Genomic DNA, 19,856 nt, shown 5'->3' with positions numbered 1-19,856 from the left:
CACTGCTTTTTGTTAATTATGAAAACGTGATAATAATGTAGGAAATTTAAATCCTCTAAAAATAAATACCGATTCTGTTTCTAAAATAGTTATTTTGTAAATTGCTATTTATTTAATATTAAAGATGTACTCGTATTGTATTTATTGACGCTTAATTATACTTAAATTTATTTGTACTTAATTTAGATTTGTTCTAAGAAAAATATATACGCGCTCTTTGCATTTCGTGGCCACTTACATACTTCAACTTTTAAATCATTTATGGATGTCCATTTTGTACCTTTAGCTCGCAATAAATTTGTGTAATGTCCTTCGTCTATATTTTTACCATGATGAAGAATCGCACTATTAACTTTATAAATATTATCACCGATACAAATTTTTGACGAAGGTATGGATTTAATATTAAGATTTGTAATCTTTATAACTTCTTCATTATTAACTTTAAATAATATCTAATAATTGAATAATAAGTACACGTTTGGTCGTTGTTATACTAGTCTTTTCAAGTAAAGCAGTTAAATTACAATTACATGTATGTGTCACACGTACGATTGAAAAATACATGTATATGTCACACGTACGTCCGAACATACTCGTAACTAAAACGTACCCTTTTCGGGACTCGGTCTCTAGATCTCGGTATCGGCTGCACCAATTTTATTCGGACTGGTCGCAATCGAAAGATACCGATGACATTATATAATAAAAGGGTTTTTAGATTGTGCTTTTAAATTCTGAGTAATTTTAATCTAAAGTTTCAAGATGTGAAAACTCGAGATAAAGCTAGTGGTAGCGTCGTGAATTTGACATCGACATGAACATATACACGCATCAAGTATCATGTCATCATGTCAAACGGTTATATTTTTATTTTATGCACTTGGCGTCGCGACGCTACCGCGTCGCTTGATAAACGTAGAAACACCCTTCAAATTAAACGCTTTTGTCCGTTTTTTAACGTATAAAATCAGTTTTGTATTATGCAAACGTAATAAAAACGAATATGATTATCGTATATTAAATGATGCTATAAAAACGGTACAAATTTAAACGTTCATCAGATATACTAATGATATACTTATACCATATTTTACGTATAATGCACGTTTAATATACCACCATCGTGTGTTTAACAATCATTTTCGAAATTATCCAAACAGCGTGCGATTACAGCTCAGCGTTAGCGTGTTAGGTTACCACCTCAAAGGTCTTAGATTCGAATCCCATCGATATCCGTATGCGTTTTCAAAAATTATAAAATATCTTATACGTACTTGTAATTCATAAATTGTATATAGAACTATTATACATATATTAATTCTATAAGTCTACATAAAAATAATTTAAAAAAAAAACGAATTTTATTTAAAAATTAAAAAAAAATTTTTTTATTCTCGATTAGAGAATAATTGATTTTAACGTATAATATACCATCATGTGTTTATTGGGTAAATAACTGCGTTGATTCCCATCGCCTCTTTATTACCACTTTTTTTCGTTAATAATATTTTTATATTAAAATATGCTTATAGTAAATGTTCAATGTGACTAGGTGAAGATGATGAAAATAACGTTTAAAAAACAGAGACAATAACGTATAAAATAACGGATATGAATACCGTTAAAAAAAATCAAATAAGGACAACGTTTAAAAACCGGATGTGAATAACGTTAAAAAAACGAATAAGAATAACGTTAAAAAAATCGAATAAGACAACGATTAAAAACTGGATGTTAATAACGTTAAAAAAACAAACATATATCGTTTATGACAACGTTTATCAGCCGGACATCACAACTAAAATTATTCGAAACTGATACACGTTGAATCTACTACGTTTAGACTAGAGTCCCTATAATAAGAAGTCTGGCCAATCTTTCTAGTTTGACAAAACATGGCGTCGTAGATAAAGGTTAGAGTCCCTATACTAAGAGTCTGGCCAAGGTCTAGTTCTTTGGTCTAGTTCGACAAAACATGGCGTCGTCGTACATAACCAAAAACGTGATGTGATCGATGTGGTACTGCACTATTCGATAAAATAATGAAACGGTATATTACATTTCGCATAAAAATTGATTGCAACAAAGGACGATTACTTTATATATTAAAATAAGAATTATACATATAGTAGTAAAACTATGACTAGGCATGCTTCTATGATATAATTTACTTATATCATTTTTGTGTATGTGTGTGGGTTAAGCGTGTGAGGTTCGGTGAGACAATGCAAAATATGATAATGTTAATGAGCACTTTATTCAGGCTGTCAGGCACGGTTGTTGTGTGCGAGATCGTTACAAGAAGTAGCGGGAACGGAAGGTACAGAAGTACGGACTACGAACGATAGAGAGTGTGTTCGACGGAAGCTTGCTCGTGATTGGTCGAGATATAAAGCGCGTTTTACATAAGTGCGTTCGTACGAAATAAGTAACTATAGCTTATCATTTTAATGTATTTTATAAGTAATGTATTTATAAGTAAAAATTAGAGGATATGTTTACTTATGAATACTATTAAAATTTATTTGTATTTGTATTTTTACATTAAATAAAATGTTAAAAACAACTTTATTATCTCATTGTTCTGTTCCTACTAACTGAATAAAACTGGTGCTGTTTAATAATAATGCTGCTATTAAATGATATAATTATTTATTTATGAATACATTAATTGAAATTATATTTGTATTTTCACATTAAAAAATTGTTAAAAACAGCTTTATTACATTATTGTTCTATTCTTATTCTTTCTATGATTCTTACTAGTTGAATGATACCGCGTCCAAGATATTAAATTCGAGACACTTCATTGGCTCAGCCATATTTTGTCGAAACCAATAGGCTGGATGACAACCTTGGCCAGACTCTTAGTATAGGGACTCTAATAAAGGTGTGGTCAACTGATGTGATACTATAAATATATCGTAAACAGTATATAATCATTATAAATAAATAAAATAAATAATTTTTTAATACATAATTTGATGAAAGATCACAGACTGTGTAAAAAGTAAGTAAAATATACATATATTTCACTTACCTTTACACAGTCTGTGATCTTTTGGTAAATCTTCGGAATAGGGGAAGCAGCTCCGATCTTCTTGACCTTGACATATGTTGTCAAGGTCATGACCCTGAGTAACTTTGCCTTAACAACTAGCCGTCGCTCGCCCTTCGTTAAAAAGATATTAACAAAAAAAGTTTCAAAAAATAACGTACTATTATACTGTTGTATACATATAATAAAAACAACTGTGCGGTCAAAATTTGTAAATACAAGCGCGATACTCACCAAAACAAATGAACAATGTAATCATGTGAAATAGTACATTAGGAATGTCATAAACTTAAAAGAACTTTCACGCGAATCACAACTCACTCTCTCCTTCCCCATCTATTGCTGTGATTGTACTGTCGGGGCAGACCTCTGTGACGGTGTGGGTGCGGGGAGGTGGCCGAAGGCCGCCCCCTTGCACCCGCCCGTGTGTGTGTGTGTGTGTGTATTCCACTCGTTATATAACGATTATGAGTCTATTACTTGATGTTTTACACACGCACGCACGCACGCACGCACGCACGGGCGGGTGCAAGGGGCGGCCTTCGGCTTTCGGCCTCCGGCTACCCCCCTGCACCCACACCGTCGTCAGAGATCTGCCCCGACAGTACTATCATAGCAACAGTATAATCGTAGAAGTCGTGTGCCCCTGTGCAGGGGGAGGGGGGGGGGTAAAAGTTACTTCGCGTGGAAGGTCAAAACCTATGTAGAATAGTATTTAATACTGTATATATAGCAGAAATAGGACGTTATTTTTGAAACTTTTTTGTTAATATCTTTTTAACGAAGGGCGAGCGACGGCTAGTTGTTAAGGCAAAGTTACTCAGGGTCATGACCTTGACAACATATGTGAAGGTCAAGAAGATCGGAGCTGCTTCCCCTATTCCGAAGATTTACCAAAACAAATTATAGATGCTGACATAAAAATCGATCTCTAACCTTTAAAATTGTATGTATTCAAAATGTGCATTATAACTAACAAATTTTATAGAAAATGCCCGGCTGCTGAGTGCCTTATTGCTTTAATAGTACCGAAAAAGGATTTTCAATGAGGGGAGTTTTCTATACTAATAAAAATAAATTTATTCTTTTATTATTCCATTCCTATCAATTGAATAATAGCGCGCCTAAAGAACATATTTGAGGCATCTTATTGGTTTCGCCATATTTTGTTAGCACCAATAGAATTAATAATAACTTAGCCAGACTCCTTATTATAGGGACTCTAGTTTAGACCTATGGTAAATACTTGATTTCAACGTATAATATACCATTATGTGTTTATTGGGAGAGCTGCTTTTGATTAGTTGCGATGTCATGGACCTAAGAATCTATGGACGGGGCACTAGGCAGTTCGGGTGGTTAATCCGCGGTAAGGGGAGTGTAGCGCTATCTCTTTCTATGATAGGACCCCATCGGGTGTTTCCGTCATACACCCGATGATTCCCAAAAGACTAAATATTCACTAACCTTAATTTTCTAATTCCATTTGCATTTCTTTTTCGGATCAGTCCGATTATCACAGCCCGAAATTATACAGGTCGGCATTGTCTTTTTTCACGGGGACGTAGACGCAACCTCAAAATGCTCTTTTTCGAGTATGTATGTACCTTCGGAACGTTCGAATGTCTTCGGTTAATTTCGTTACCCAGCCGTTGGGTCTTCTTATAGAAAAAGATGTTAAGCGGATAAAAAAGGACAGCGCACTCACTCCCCTTACTGCAAATTTGTCAACCCCCTTGCCTACGAACTCACTTTACGCCCCGTCCATAGATTCTTAGGTCCATGGTTGCGATATATGCACATTATACAGGGTGTTTGATAATTAGTGAAACATATTCCGTACAGGGGGTAGAATGGACTAAACTGAGAAGAAAAAAAGTCCTGTACCATTTTACAATTGTCACAGTAGTTAACGAGATATTAATTTATAAAAATATTTAAATTCTCCCGGCCCACCGTCAAATGTAAGCGCGCGGCTGGATAGGACCGCCCAGCGAAACACGCCGCGCGCGTTCGCCGTTGCTAGGCGTTGTTTATAACAAGCGTCCTCGCTAGACATGAATCGCGTAGCGACGGCAAACGCGCGCGGCGTGCTTTGCAGGACGGTCCTATTCAGCCGCGCGCTTGCATTTGACAGTGGGCCGGGAGAATTTAAATATTTTTATAAATTAATATCTCGTTAACTACTGTAACAGTTGTAAAATGGTATAGGACTTTTCTTCTCAGTTTAGTCCATTCTACCCCCTGTACGGAATATGTTTCACTAATTATCAAACACCCTGTATACATACACCCGGATAGCAAAATGCTAGCAGTATGCCAGCAGTATGCCAGCAAACTTGATCATGACGTTACAGCAGATATCAAGCTGCTGCTTCCTCATTAAGCTTAGTTTCTAACAGCTTAGCCTGCCAACATAATACAACGATAAAAATACAACAAAAATCAATCATTATTTGCTAACACATCGTGACAGCGAAACGCGGTAAAAATAAATCTTAACCTGACATAACCAGTACTGACAGCAAAAACGCAGTAAAAATCGAGCACAGTCTGCCGTCACGTCGTGACTTCAAAAACGCGGCAGATATAGAATACGACCTACCTAATTAGCTATTGATAGCAAAAACGCAGCAAAAATCGCGCATAGACTGCCGAAAAAAAAGTTACAGCAATTCTTAATTTAATTAAATTCTTATTAATTAGATTTCTTTCTCCATCACATTTGTGTCCTCTCCTTAAAAGTGCTGAACTGACTAATAATACCTAGGAAAAAACTTTTAAACCTGATAGGATTTGAACTCATGACTCGATCCACGGTCCAGTTCTGAGTCGTTTACCTAACGTACTGCTCTACTGTTACCTTATTGACAGAGATGTTTCGAATTGTCTATATATACTTTCAATAAAAATATTTTATTAAGTAGACAATTTATATAAATAGACAGATTATGATTTTTGCTGCGTCTTTGCCATCAATGGCCTAGTTTACACCCTACGTTTAGGCCGCCACTTATACTCTAAATCTAACCTAAACACGACAAGTCGCGACGGTGTAAATAGCTGTAACCTCGCTTAGGTGAGGGATCTTTTTCAAGATCCCTGACCTCTCTTAGGCCGCACGACCTATCTAGCTTTAACGCATGTAAACGCAGGGCGCAGGCAAACGGCCTAAAGGCGTAAAGTGTACTAAGAAACGTGAGACTAAATGCGACCTACATTAGGCCCAAAAATAATATAGGTCTATATGCGGTAAACGCTCCTTAGGTGGGATATAGGTTAGGGTATAGGTCAGGTCGTTAGGTGTAAACTATAGGCCAATGGCTGATAGGGCAGATCACGTTCTATATCTGACGCGTTTTTGTAGTCACGACGTGACGGCAGGCTGTGCTCGATTTTTGCTGCATTTTTGCTGTCATAATATGACAATAAGTGTGCCAGATTTTTAACAACATTTTGCTGATTTAATATGTAGTCATGTTTTATATCAAGTTTTAATCTATTTTTTGTTAATTTATTTTGTCAGCATGTATTGCTCGATTTCTGCTTGCTTTATTTCGGCAAAATTTGATGAATTTTTACAGAATTTTTGCTAGTGTACTATGACGCAGGTCTGCTCTATTTTTGCTGTATTTCTGTTATGGCTATACTGAAACGATAAACCGTGTTCGACTGCTGCTCGATTTTTGCCATTATATAATATGTAGCATAAATTAGCAATGCGTGCTTTTGGCAGGTTTGGCTATCTGGGTATATGTATATGTGCATGTATATAAATATACATATGTATATATAATATTAATATACTTAAGGGAGCATATACATTTGTCGGTTTCAAAAAATCGATTTTTTCAACAGTTTAAACCTTCAAGAATATTGTCCTAAAACCGTTTTTTGAAATTCCAGTAAATAAAGAAAAGTTACAACACGTTTTGTCGGGCAGTGCACAGGCGTGCGCTTGCCCTTTCTGAAGTAGAGAGCCTATAATTAGAGTGGCGCCATATAGTAGAGGAGGCCAAGCGGGGATTTTGGGATTTACTCGAGCGCGTCAGGAAAACATAAAGGGGAAAAGCTTGCACCCTAATAAGTACCCCCACCAAATATTAAACCTCTATATAGAGCCGCGGGGGTCCAGGGGATTAGTAAATAAAAAAAAAGATAGATCGTTCGAAAACTCGAGCACATCAGATTAAGGTATGGTGTGTTAATTACATGTAGAAAAGTGTACATTTCAAAAATCTGACGCGCTCGAGATGCGCTCTGGAAATTTTTTTTTTTTCCCCCTTTTTTGACCCCTTCCTACAGCTAACCCCACCACGTAAACCGTCAGATTAATATTTATCCGTTATCAGAAACACATGGGTCGCTTACACTATTAATATCTGACACGCTTCGAGTATTGCATTAATTGTCACTGTTTTTTTTTGAAAGCCTGTACACACTCCCCCACCACTGAAACGGCATACATCATATAACCTTTTTTTCTTTTTAGCATCTAATCTTCACAATCCAATAGGTCCCCATGATGCTCGAGTAAATCCACATTTAACCTCTCGGCCTCCCCTACTAATACGGGTATCACTTGTGATTTGTCCGCCATGTTTTAGCTATTCCCTCCAGTTTTTCAACCGCATTATTTTCTAAATTTTATATTCATGCTAAAAAATTATGGCAAATTAAAAAAAATGGTAATAAATAAATACTGTATACAAAATAATGTGACTTTTATATATTTATTACAAAATAATGTTATTTATTGCATGTTACTTAATACAAAACAATGTTATTTATTGCACGTTATTTACGCTATGTTATTATTATATTCATAATATATCCTTTTTGTAATGCATTATTGCAAAATGGTATTGTACATGCAACCATATTTCTATAAGGCCTCCCTACACGATCAGTAATACTGAATCAGTATTACTGATCAGTATTACTGACAGTATGCGTTAGTTTTTACAATCTTATACGATCAGGTAATATTGATAATATTTTACTTCAGTTTGACGTGATTTGACGTATATTATCATCTATGACGACATGGATCTTAAAGAAAAAAAAAGCATATGTATTTAAATCCAAATCATCGTCAGTATTCAACGTCAATCCATTAATATTAACCACACACAATCAATAATATTGTCAATATTCGTTGATATTGACAGTATTACTGACCGTGTACAGAGTCCTATAACTGTTTAATGTTTAATAAGCAAGCTATTAATTTCTATCAATGTGTCTGTACGCTGGCTATTACACCTAAAACTGACATACTGTGGCAGTACTATTGGGTAGACTGTAACCGTGTATATCTCTTTCTCTCTTGCAGAATTTCGCTAAAACATGGCGTAATCTTTCTTATGGCGCCACTCTGATTATAGGCTCTCTACTCTGAAGCGGCGCGCCCAGGCGCGCCGTGCCGATAGAAGAATTGAAACCTTATATAACGTTTTTTTTTTGTTCTACTTACAATATAACTTCCCTTTGAAATTGAAATGTAGATACTTCAAAAAACGGTCTCGCCGATATTTCATAAAGTTACACAAACATAAATGAAGATGCATCAAATCTTAAAATTTTATACAAAAGTTGTGAAATTGTACGGTACGAATTAAAAATTATGCACAAATGCCATTTATATCTTTCGAAAGAGTGAATCTTCACCTATAATTTACTTTTGGAGCTGTTTTTTTCACCGAGTTATTTAACGTTGAAGCAAAAATATTCGCAAAACATATCTTCCGTCATTTATTAGCGCTACAACTGACTATTGCAGAATCTAACGGCATTGTCGCAGAATTGAATTTACATATTTTGACACGTTAAAAGGCTGCGAATTTTCTGAAATTGCGTACAGAGAATTAGCACCATTTTGACGTGTCAGAATACGTACAATACTTTGCACAAATACGAGCGAAGTTATCAAACTTTACCCGACGATGTTTTAAATGCAATCCGTCCTATATATGAAGATCTGTCCAACAATAATTTGCTAGAACGTTGCCTTGGTGGATTCACCCAAAATGTAAACAAAAGTTTCAACAACATGATCTGAAAGATAGCATCGAAGATAATAAACAGCAGCATTGAAATCGTTCAAACGACCTATATTGCTGTTTGTTTATTCAATAAAGGGACAACATCGTTATTACAAATAATGAAGACAATGGGAATGAGGATAGGACGAAACGCGGTTCAATTAGCAACACAAAACGACTCCCAGCGATGTAACCAAACGAACGTCCGGGCACAGCACGCGACGCGGGAAGCCCGTATAAGTCGCCGCCTCGCTAAAAATTATCAAATGGAGGCAAATTTTGAGCAGGAAGGTTCCCTGTATGGCCCAGGAATTGACGATGACGTGTGAATTGAATAAATTTAGTTTTACAATAGAGTAAAGCTGTTTAAAAACTTTAAACGCGTTTTTCTCAAAACCATGTTTTTAAAATTGGTGACAATGATAACTTGAAGACGGATCCACCGATTTTTTTTTTTTTTTTTATTATTGAAAGCTTATAAAATTCGCTTGTTGTTGTCGTATCCGATCTTTAAAATTCGAATTTTTTCTATTTTTTGTTAAATAAACAAATTAAATTTTTTGTCGAAAATTGGCACTTTAACTTTAAAAGTTCGCCATTTTGTTTAAAATTAGAATTTTTAAAATCGGATACGACAACGACAAGGAAATTTACTCTTCTTTAAGATGCCGTTTGATTTTTGCGTTTCAGATAAACGGGTAAAGAGAAATCATTGTCACCGCGGAATCATACGTGGCGTACACGGCTAACTACACGACAGTAAAGTGGGGGGATTTTCCAACAAAATTACTCTAAAATAATTTATATGAGAATTACAAAAGGTGTAATCTGTTATGCAAAAAATCCCATTTTTATAATTTGTCTCTTGGTTCTAAAAAAAATTCATGAAGAATATCTTTTTTTTTTAAGCTTCAATACATGTATATGCCCCCTTAAATATCTATATATTATATTACATTTTAATAGATTTTGCTTTATCTACACGATACCTTTTCCGGGCAGTGTGCTCCAGGTCCTGGAATCTGCAAGTGATCGTCGGGCAGCGGAAAACGCGCACTCATGCTATATGCTGGACTTTTCGCTCTGATTGTGTCTGGTTTAATGCACTCGTATGCACCCGGCCCAGGTACGAGAACACGATCGTCCATAAAAACTTTTTGCCTACCAGATATTGAATAGGCAGGTGCTGCTTTCTTATTACCCTCTTTAGTTCCGCCGAGAGCAGAAGGAATGTTATAGATATTGGGTGCTGAAATTTAATCAATCTATTTTCTTCTCTCAGAATTTATAATTCTTTTATTATCTAATAATCTCATCCACCATTTACGTCGTATTCTTTCTTTTTTTTTTTGCATTTTTATAGTATAGTAGTCCATAGCATATAATGTCATGTGAAATTACATTTCTGACAAAGATTTGCATCTCATTAAATATTTTACAGAGTACAAAATGTACGAATAAAAGTCATTAAATTATAGATGAAAAGCAGAATAATTAAATATACCAATTATCTATTTTAAAACTAATTATTGTGATTCTGTATTCCATGCATCTCAATATACGCAAATAAAATTGTGGCTATACTAACATGCTTCATATATAGCATGCAATATTATATTTACTATACATGGAATTCATTAATTATTTACCTGGAACATCATTTGATCTGTTCAAGGGCGGTTTGAAACCAAAAGTAAATTGCAATGCTTTTTCCAATAAAAGCATCGTCTTTTCTGGACTGTACTCGCCAGGACCTAGAGTATTCATTAAATAATACTAACTAATATACTAAAATAATAATTAACTTAGAAAATATATTATGTATTACATAATAATAAATTATAAGAACCCAGGTGAAAAAATTCTTATAATATCTCCTAATGTTTTACAGAATTTTTCATATTTTAAATTTATAAATGTTTCTAAAATAATATCATAAAATTTCTCTTAAAATTTTATAAATTTTCTTTAGAAATTATATGTGATGAAAAATCGTAGAATACATTAGAATTTGAGATATAAAAAATTGTAGAAATACTTTTTCTTAGTTTTTTTTCTCTCCCACTCTAAAAAATGTTCTGATTTATATAAAAAAATCTGAGAAATTTTATAAAATGTTATAAAATTTATATTAAAATTCTAAAAAATGAAGAATTTTAAGAAAATTTTTCATTGAAGAGAATATAAAGTTAGAATATTAATGTAAAGAAAATGATTATGAAGGACGCTAATAATGATAACCCACCTGGTATAGTGTTTTTTTCACAGATCTCAGTTTTAGTGCCAAAACTATATTGCGGCGACTTAGACAGATTTATTTTTTCAGGACTGTATGTACCGGGAGCTGCAAAATAAATTGTAAAATGTTTTTATATATTTTTAAGAAGTATCAATTATAATTATTATTTACTCCGTGCACAAGTTTACTAGACACCACGCTAATAGTCAAATGACATATATTTAAAAAACATGATACATAAACATAACGTTTACACATTTATTATCATACACTTATTTATTACAATACAATCTCACATAAAGACGATCGAATTAAAATGTTAACAAAGTCGAAGCACAGTGACAATCTATTTTTTTTTACTTTCTAATAAACATTATTAATCTTAATAATATTATTTACAATTGTCTATTTTCGCAAATGGTTAATGGAAAAAGGTTAAATAAGCATTTTAATATGACTAGAACATGCCTATACGAGGTCTGTTAAAAAAATAACCGAACTTTTTGAATTATTAGGCAACGGAGTGATGTACGGTTGGCAGTACTACAATTGTCATAATCTTCCGAGTAACCAGCTTTTTTCACATTGTTTACATCACGTTTAGTTTCAGAGTTATTGCAATTTAAATACAACGTGTTTTAGTGTTCGTGGCAATTTTCGCGATGTCCGATTTACGGGAATAACGATGCAACGTTGAAATTTGCGTCCCTACTCCCTACATCTTGCTCCTTGGGATTTTTTTTTGTTCTCAAAATTAAAATCAGTCAAAGACTGTTTTTGATTATAACAGTTACAGAACTGTTATAATAAAAAACAATTTCTGTCATCGACACACACACGCACGCACGCACGCACGCACGCACGCACGCACGCACGCACGCACGCACGCACACATACACAGTAATGGTTATTCTGTAACCAAAACAATTTCTAACATCAACAATAGTTATTTCCAATTAAAAAAATTTTGATCATTTATATAATGGTTATTCATAGCCAGAATACATAAAAGTTGATATTTTATGGGTATTATATTTAATATAAACTCTTGGAGAGAAAAAGGCACTAGGAGTCAAGCTCAGATGATTTTACGCAAATGCTAATATGTATACCCGGATAGCAAAATGCTAGCAGTATGCCAGCAGTATGCCTTGAATTGAGTATGTATGTACCTTCGGAACGTTCGAATGTCTTCGGTTAATTTCGTTACCCAGCCGTTGGGTCTTCTTGTAGAAAAAGATGTTAAGCGGATAAAAAAGGACAGCGCACTCACTCCCCTTACTGCAAATTTGTCAACCCCCTTGCCTACGAACTCACTTTACGCCCCGTCCATAGATTCTTAGGTCCATGGTTGCGATATATGCACATTATACAGGGTGTTTGATAATTAGTGAAACATATTCCGTACAGGGGGTAGAATGGACTAAACTGAGAAGAAAAAAAGTCCTGTACCATTTTACAATTGTCACAGTAGTTAACGAGATATTAATTTATAAAAATATTTAAATTCTCCCGGCCCACCGTCAAATGTAAGCGCGCGGCTGGATAGGACCGCCCAGCGAAACACGCCGCGCGCGTTCGCCGTTGCTAGGCGTTGTTTATAACAAGCGTCCTCGCTAGACATGAATCGCGTAGCGACGGCAAACGCGCGCGGCGTGCTTTGCAGGACGGTCCTATTCAGCCGCGCGCTTGCATTTGACAGTGGGCCGGGAGAATTTAAATATTTTTATAAATTAATATCTCGTTAACTACTGTAACAGTTGTAAAATGGTATAGGACTTTTCTTCTCAGTTTAGTCCATTCTACCCCCTGTACGGAATATGTTTCACTAATTATCAAACACCCTGTATACATACACCCGGATAGCAAAATGCTAGCAGTATGCCAGCAGTATGCCAGCAAACTTGATCATGACGTTACAGCAGATATCAAGCTGCTGCTTCCTCATTAAGATTAGTTTCTAACAGCTTAGCCTGCCAACATAATACAACGATAAAAATACAACAAAAATCAATCATTATTTGCTAACACATCGTGACAGCGAAACGCGGTAAAAATAAATCTTAACCTGACATAACCAGTACTGACAGCAAAAACGCAGTAAAAATCGAGCACAGTCTGCCGTCACGTCGTGACTTCAAAAACGCGGCAGATATAGAATACGACCTACCTAATTAGCTATTGATAGCAAAAACGCAGCAAAAATCGCGCATAGACTGCCGAAAAAAAAGTTACAGCAATTCTTAATTTAATTAAATTCTTATTAATTAGATTTCTTTCTCCATCACATTTGTGTCCTCTCCTTAAAAGTGCTGAACTGACTAATAATACCTAGGAAAAAACTTTTAAACCTGATAGGATTTGAACTCATGACTCGATCCACGGTCCAGTTCTGAGTCGTTTACCTAACGTACTGCTCTACTGTTACCTTATTGACAGAGATGTTTCGAATTGTCTATATATACTTTCAATAAAAATATTTTATTAAGTAGACAATTTATATAAATAGACAGATTATGATTTTTGCTGCGTCTTTGCCATCAATGGCCTAGTTTACACCCTACGTTTAGGCCGCCACTTATACTCTAAATCTAACCTAAACACGACAAGTCGCGACGGTGTAAATAGCTGTAACCTCGCTTAGGTGAGGGATCTTTTTCAAGATCCCTGACCTCTCTTAGGCCGCACGACCTATCTAGCTTTAACGCATGTAAACGCAGGGCGCAGGCAAACGGCCTAAAGGCGTAAAGTGTACTAAGAAACGTGAGACTAAATGCGACCTACATTAGGCCCAAAAATAATATAGGTCTATATGCGGTAAACGCTCCTTAGGTGGGATATAGGTTAGGGTATAGGTCAGGTCGTTAGGTGTAAACTATAGGCCAATGGCTGATAGGGCAGATCACGTTCTATATCTGACGCGTTTTTGTAGTCACGACGTGACGGCAGGCTGTGCTCGATTTTTGCTGCATTTTTGCTGTCATAATATGACAATAAGTGTGCCAGATTTTTAACAACATTTTGCTGATTTAATATGTAGTCATGTTTTATATCAAGTTTTAATCTATTTTTTGTTAATTTATTTTGTCAGCATGTATTGCTCGATTTCTGCTTGCTTTATTTCGGCAAAATTTGATGAATTTTTACAGAATTTTTGCTAGTGTACTATGACGCAGGTCTGCTCTATTTTTGCTGTATTTCTGTTATGGCTATACTGAAACGATAAACCGTGTTCGACTGCTGCTCGATTTTTGCCATTATATAATATGTAGCATAAATTAGCAATGCGTGCTTTTGGCAGGTTTGGCTATCTGGGTATATGTATATGTGCATGTATATAAATATACATATGTATATATAATATTAATATACTTAAGGGAGCATATACATTTGTCGGTTTCAAAAAATCGATTTTTTCAACAGTTTAAACCTTCAAGAATATTGTCCTAAAACCGTTTTTTGAAATTCCAGTAAATAAAGAAAAGTTACAACACGTTTTGTCGGGCAGTGCACAGGCGTGCGCTTGCCCTTTCTGAAGTAGAGAGCCTATAATTAGAGTGGCGCCATATAGTAGAGGAGGCCAAGCGGGGATTTTGGGATTTACTCGAGCGCGTCAGGAAAACATAAAGGGGAAAAGCTTGCACCCTAATAAGTACCCCCACCAAATATTAAACCTCTATATAGAGCCGCGGGGGTCCAGGGGATTAGTAAATAAAAAAAAAGATAGATCGTTCGAAAACTCGAGCACATCAGATTAAGGTATGGTGTGTTAATTACATGTAGAAAAGTGTACATTTCAAAAATCTGACGCGCTCGAGATGCGCTCTGGAAATTTTTTTTTTTTCCCCCTTTTTTGACCCCTTCCTACAGCTAACCCCACCACGTAAACCGTCAGATTAATATTTATCCGTTATCAGAAACACATGGGTCGCTTACACTATTAATATCTGACACGCTTCGAGTATTGCATTAATTGTCACTGTTTTTTTTTGAAAGCCTGTACACACTCCCCCACCACTGAAACGGCATACATCATATAACCTTTTTTTCTTTTTAGCATCTAATCTTCACAATCCAATAGGTCCCCATGATGCTCGAGTAAATCCACATTTAACCTCTCGGCCTCCCCTACTAATACGGGTATCACTTGTGATTTGTCCGCCATGTTTTAGCTATTCCCTCCAGTTTTTCAACCGCATTATTTTCTAAATTTTATATTCATGCTAAAAAATTATGGCAAATTAAAAAAAATGGTAATAAATAAATACTGTATACAAAATAATGTGACTTTTATATATTTATTACAAAATAATGTTATTTATTGCATGTTACTTAATACAAAACAATGTTATTTATTGCACGTTATTTACGCTATGTTATTATTATATTCATAATATATCCTTTTTGTAATGCATTATTGCAAAATGGTATTGTACATGCAACCATATTTCTATAAGGCCTCCCTACACGATCAGTAATACTGAATCAGTATTACTGATCAGTATTACTGACAGTATGCGTTAGTTTTTACAATCTTATACGATCAGGTAATATTGATAATATTTTACTTCAGTTTGACGTGATTTGACGTATATTATCATCTATGACGACATGGATCTTAAAGAAAAAAAAAGCATATGTATTTAAATCCAAATCATCGTCAGTATTCAACGTCAATCCATTAATATTAACCACACACAATCAATAATATTGTCAATATTCGTTGATATTGACAGTATTACTGACCGTGTACAGAGTCCTATAACTGTTTAATGTTTAATAAGCAAGCTATTAATTTCTATCAATGTGTCTGTACGCTGGCTATTACACCTAAAACTGACATACTGTGGCAGTACTATTGGGTAGACTGTAACCGTGTATATCTCTTTCTCTCTTGCAGAATTTCGCTAAAACATGGCGTAATCTTTCTTATGGCGCCACTCTGATTATAGGCTCTCTACTCTGAAGCGGCGCGCCCAGGCGCGCCGTGCCGATAGAAGAATTGAAACCTTATATAACGTTTTTTTTTTGTTCTACTTACAATATAACTTCCCTTTGAAATTGAAATGTAGATACTTCAAAAAACGGTCTCGCCGATATTTCATAAAGTTACACAAACATAAATGAAGATGCATCAAATCTTAAAATTTTATACAAAAGTTGTGAAATTGTACGGTACGAATTAAAAATTATGCACAAATGCCATTTATATCTTTCGAAAGAGTGAATCTTCACCTATAATTTACTTTTGGAGCTGTTTTTTTCACCGAGTTATTTAACGTTGAAGCAAAAATATTCGCAAAACATATCTTCCGTCATTTATTAGCGCTACAACTGACTATTGCAGAATCTAACGGCATTGTCGCAGAATTGAATTTACATATTTTGACACGTTAAAAGGCTGCGAATTTTCTGAAATTGCGTACAGAGAATTAGCACCATTTTGACGTGTCAGAATACGTACAATACTTTGCACAAATACGAGCGAAGTTATCAAACTTTACCCGACGATGTTTTAAATGCAATCCGTCCTATATATGAAGATCTGTCCAACAATAATTTGCTAGAACGTTGCCTTGGTGGATTCACCCAAAATGTAAACAAAAGTTTCAACAACATGATCTGAAAGATAGCATCGAAGATAATAAACAGCAGCATTGAAATCGTTCAAACGACCTATATTGCTGTTTGTTTATTCAATAAAGGGACAACATCGTTATTACAAATAATGAAGACAATGGGAATGAGGATAGGACGAAACGCGGTTCAATTAGCAACACAAAACGACTCCCAGCGATGTAACCAAACGAACGTCCGGGCACAGCACGCGACGCGGGAAGCCCGTATAAGTCGCCGCCTCGCTAAAAATTATCAAATGGAGGCAAATTTTGAGCAGGAAGGTTCCCTGTATGGCCCAGGAATTGACGATGACGTGTGAATTGAATAAATTTAGTTTTACAATAGAGTAAAGCTGTTTAAAAACTTTAAACGCGTTTTTCTCAAAACCATGTTTTTAAAATTGGTGACAATGATAACTTGAAGACGGATCCACCGATTTTTTTTTTTTTTTTATTATTGAAAGCTTATAAAATTCGCTTGTTGTTGTCGTATCCGATCTTTAAAATTCGAATTTTTTCTATTTTTTGTTAAATAAACAAATTAAATTTTTTGTCGAAAATTGGCACTTTAACTTTAAAAGTTCGCCATTTTGTTTAAAATTAGAATTTTTAAAATCGGATACGACAACGACAAGGAAATTTACTCTTCTTTAAGATGCCGTTTGATTTTTGCGTTTCAGATAAACGGGTAAAGAGAAATCATTGTCACCGCGGAATCATACGTGGCGTACACGGCTAACTACACGACAGTAAAGTGGGGGGATTTTCCAACAAAATTACTCTAAAATAATTTATATGAGAATTACAAAAGGTGTAATCTGTTATGCAAAAAATCCCATTTTTATAATTTGTCTCTTGGTTCTAAAAAAAATTCATGAAGAATATCTTTTTTTTTTAAGCTTCAATACATGTATATGCCCCCTTAAATATCTATATATTATATTACATTTTAATAGATTTTGCTTTATCTACACGATACCTTTTCCGGGCAGTGTGCTCCAGGTCCTGGAATCTGCAAGTGATCGTCGGGCAGCGGAAAACGCGCACTCATGCTATATGCTGGACTTTTCGCTCTGATTGTGTCTGGTTTAATGCACTCGTATGCACCCGGCCCAGGTACGAGAACACGATCGTCCATAAAAACTTTTTGCCTACCAGATATTGAATAGGCAGGTGCTGCTTTCTTATTACCCTCTTTAGTTCCGCCGAGAGCAGAAGGAATGTTATAGATATTGGGTGCTGAAATTTAATCAATCTATTTTCTTCTCTCAGAATTTATAATTCTTTTATTATCTAATAATCTCATCCACCATTTACGTCGTATTCTTTCTTTTTTTTTTTGCATTTTTATAGTATAGTAGTCCATAGCATATAATGTCATGTGAAATTACATTTCTGACAAAGATTTGCATCTCATTAAATATTTTACAGAGTACAAAATGTACGAATAAAAGTCATTAAATTATAGATGAAAAGCAGAATAATTAAATATACCAATTATCTATTTTAAAACTAATTATTGTGATTCTGTATTCCATGCATCTCAATATACGCAAATAAAATTGTGGCTATACTAACATGCTTCATATATAGCATGCAATATTATATTTACTATACATGGAATTCATTAATTATTTACCTGGAACATCATTTGATCTGTTCAAGGGCGGTTTGAAACCAAAAGTAAATTGCAATGCTTTTTCCAATAAAAGCATCGTCTTTTCTGGACTGTACTCGCCAGGACCTAGAGTATTCATTAAATAATACTAACTAATATACTAAAATAATAATTAACTTAGAAAATATATTATGTATTACATAATAATAAATTATAAGAACCCAGGTGAAAAAATTCTTATAATATCTCCTAATGTTTTACAGAATTTTTCATATTTTAAATTTATAAATGTTTCTAAAATAATATCATAAAATTTCTCTTAAAATTTTATAAATTTTCTTTAGAAATTATATGTGATGAAAAATCGTAGAATACATTAGAATTTGAGATATAAAAAATTGTAGAAATACTTTTTCTTAGTTTTTTTTCTCTCCCACTCTAAAAAATGTTCTGATTTATATAAAAAAATCTGAGAAATTTTATAAAATGTTATAAAATTTATATTAAAATTCTAAAAAATGAAGAATTTTAAGAAAATTTTTCATTGAAGAGAATATAAAGTTAGAATATTAATGTAAAGAAAATGATTATGAAGGACGCTAATAATGATAACCCACCTGGTATAGTGTTTTTTTCACAGATCTCAGTTTTAGTGCCAAAACTATATTGCGGCGACTTAGACAGATTTATTTTTTCAGGACTGTATGTACCGGGAGCTGCAAAATAAATTGTAAAATGTTTTTATATATTTTTAAGAAGTATCAATTATAATTATTATTTACTCCGTGCACAAGTTTACTAGACACCACGCTAATAGTCAAATGACATATATTTAAAAAACATGATACATAAACATAACGTTTACACATTTATTATCATACACTTATTTATTACAATACAATCTCACATAAAGACGATCGAATTAAAATGTTAACAAAGTCGAAGCACAGTGACAATCTATTTTTTTTTACTTTCTAATAAACATTATTAATCTTAATAATATTATTTACAATTGTCTATTTTCGCAAATGGTTAATGGAAAAAGGTTAAATAAGCATTTTAATATGACTAGAACATGCCTATACGAGGTCTGTTAAAAAAATAACCGAACTTTTTGAATTATTAGGCAACGGAGTGATGTACGGTTGGCAGTACTACAATTGTCATAATCTTCCGAGTAACCAGCTTTTTTCACATTGTTTACATCACGTTTAGTTTCAGAGTTATTGCAATTTAAATACAACGTGTTTTAGTGTTCGTGGCAATTTTCGCGATG

General features: G+C 34.2%; 1 protein-coding gene across 1 annotated transcript in view; it reads right to left on the bottom strand.

Annotated features, from left to right (window-relative positions):
- LOC108778134 (outer dense fiber protein 3) overlaps positions 1-19,332 on the bottom strand; it is a 32,407-nt gene extending 13,075 nt beyond the window's left edge. Inside the window, exons 1-6 of the mRNA XM_018545231.1 lie at positions 19,198-19,332; positions 18,602-18,706; positions 17,933-18,201; positions 11,351-11,456; positions 10,755-10,859; positions 10,095-10,354 (exon numbers count right to left, since the gene is read on the bottom strand). Of these exons, the coding sequence (XP_018400733.1) occupies positions 10,095-10,354; positions 10,755-10,859; positions 11,351-11,456; positions 17,933-18,201; positions 18,602-18,677 (816 nt within the window). The 5' untranslated portion in view covers positions 18,678-18,706; positions 19,198-19,332. The remainder of the gene's footprint in view (positions 1-10,094; positions 10,355-10,754; positions 10,860-11,350; positions 11,457-17,932; positions 18,202-18,601; positions 18,707-19,197) is intronic.
- Between the last annotated feature and the right edge of the window lie 524 nt (positions 19,333-19,856).

This window comes from Cyphomyrmex costatus, unplaced genomic scaffold (genome assembly GCF_001594065.2).
Source record: "Cyphomyrmex costatus isolate MS0001 unplaced genomic scaffold, Ccosl1.0 scaffold488, whole genome shotgun sequence".
Lineage (NCBI taxonomy): Eukaryota > Metazoa > Arthropoda > Insecta > Hymenoptera > Formicidae > Cyphomyrmex > Cyphomyrmex costatus.
This window is presented reverse-complemented; position numbering and strand designations above follow the sequence as displayed.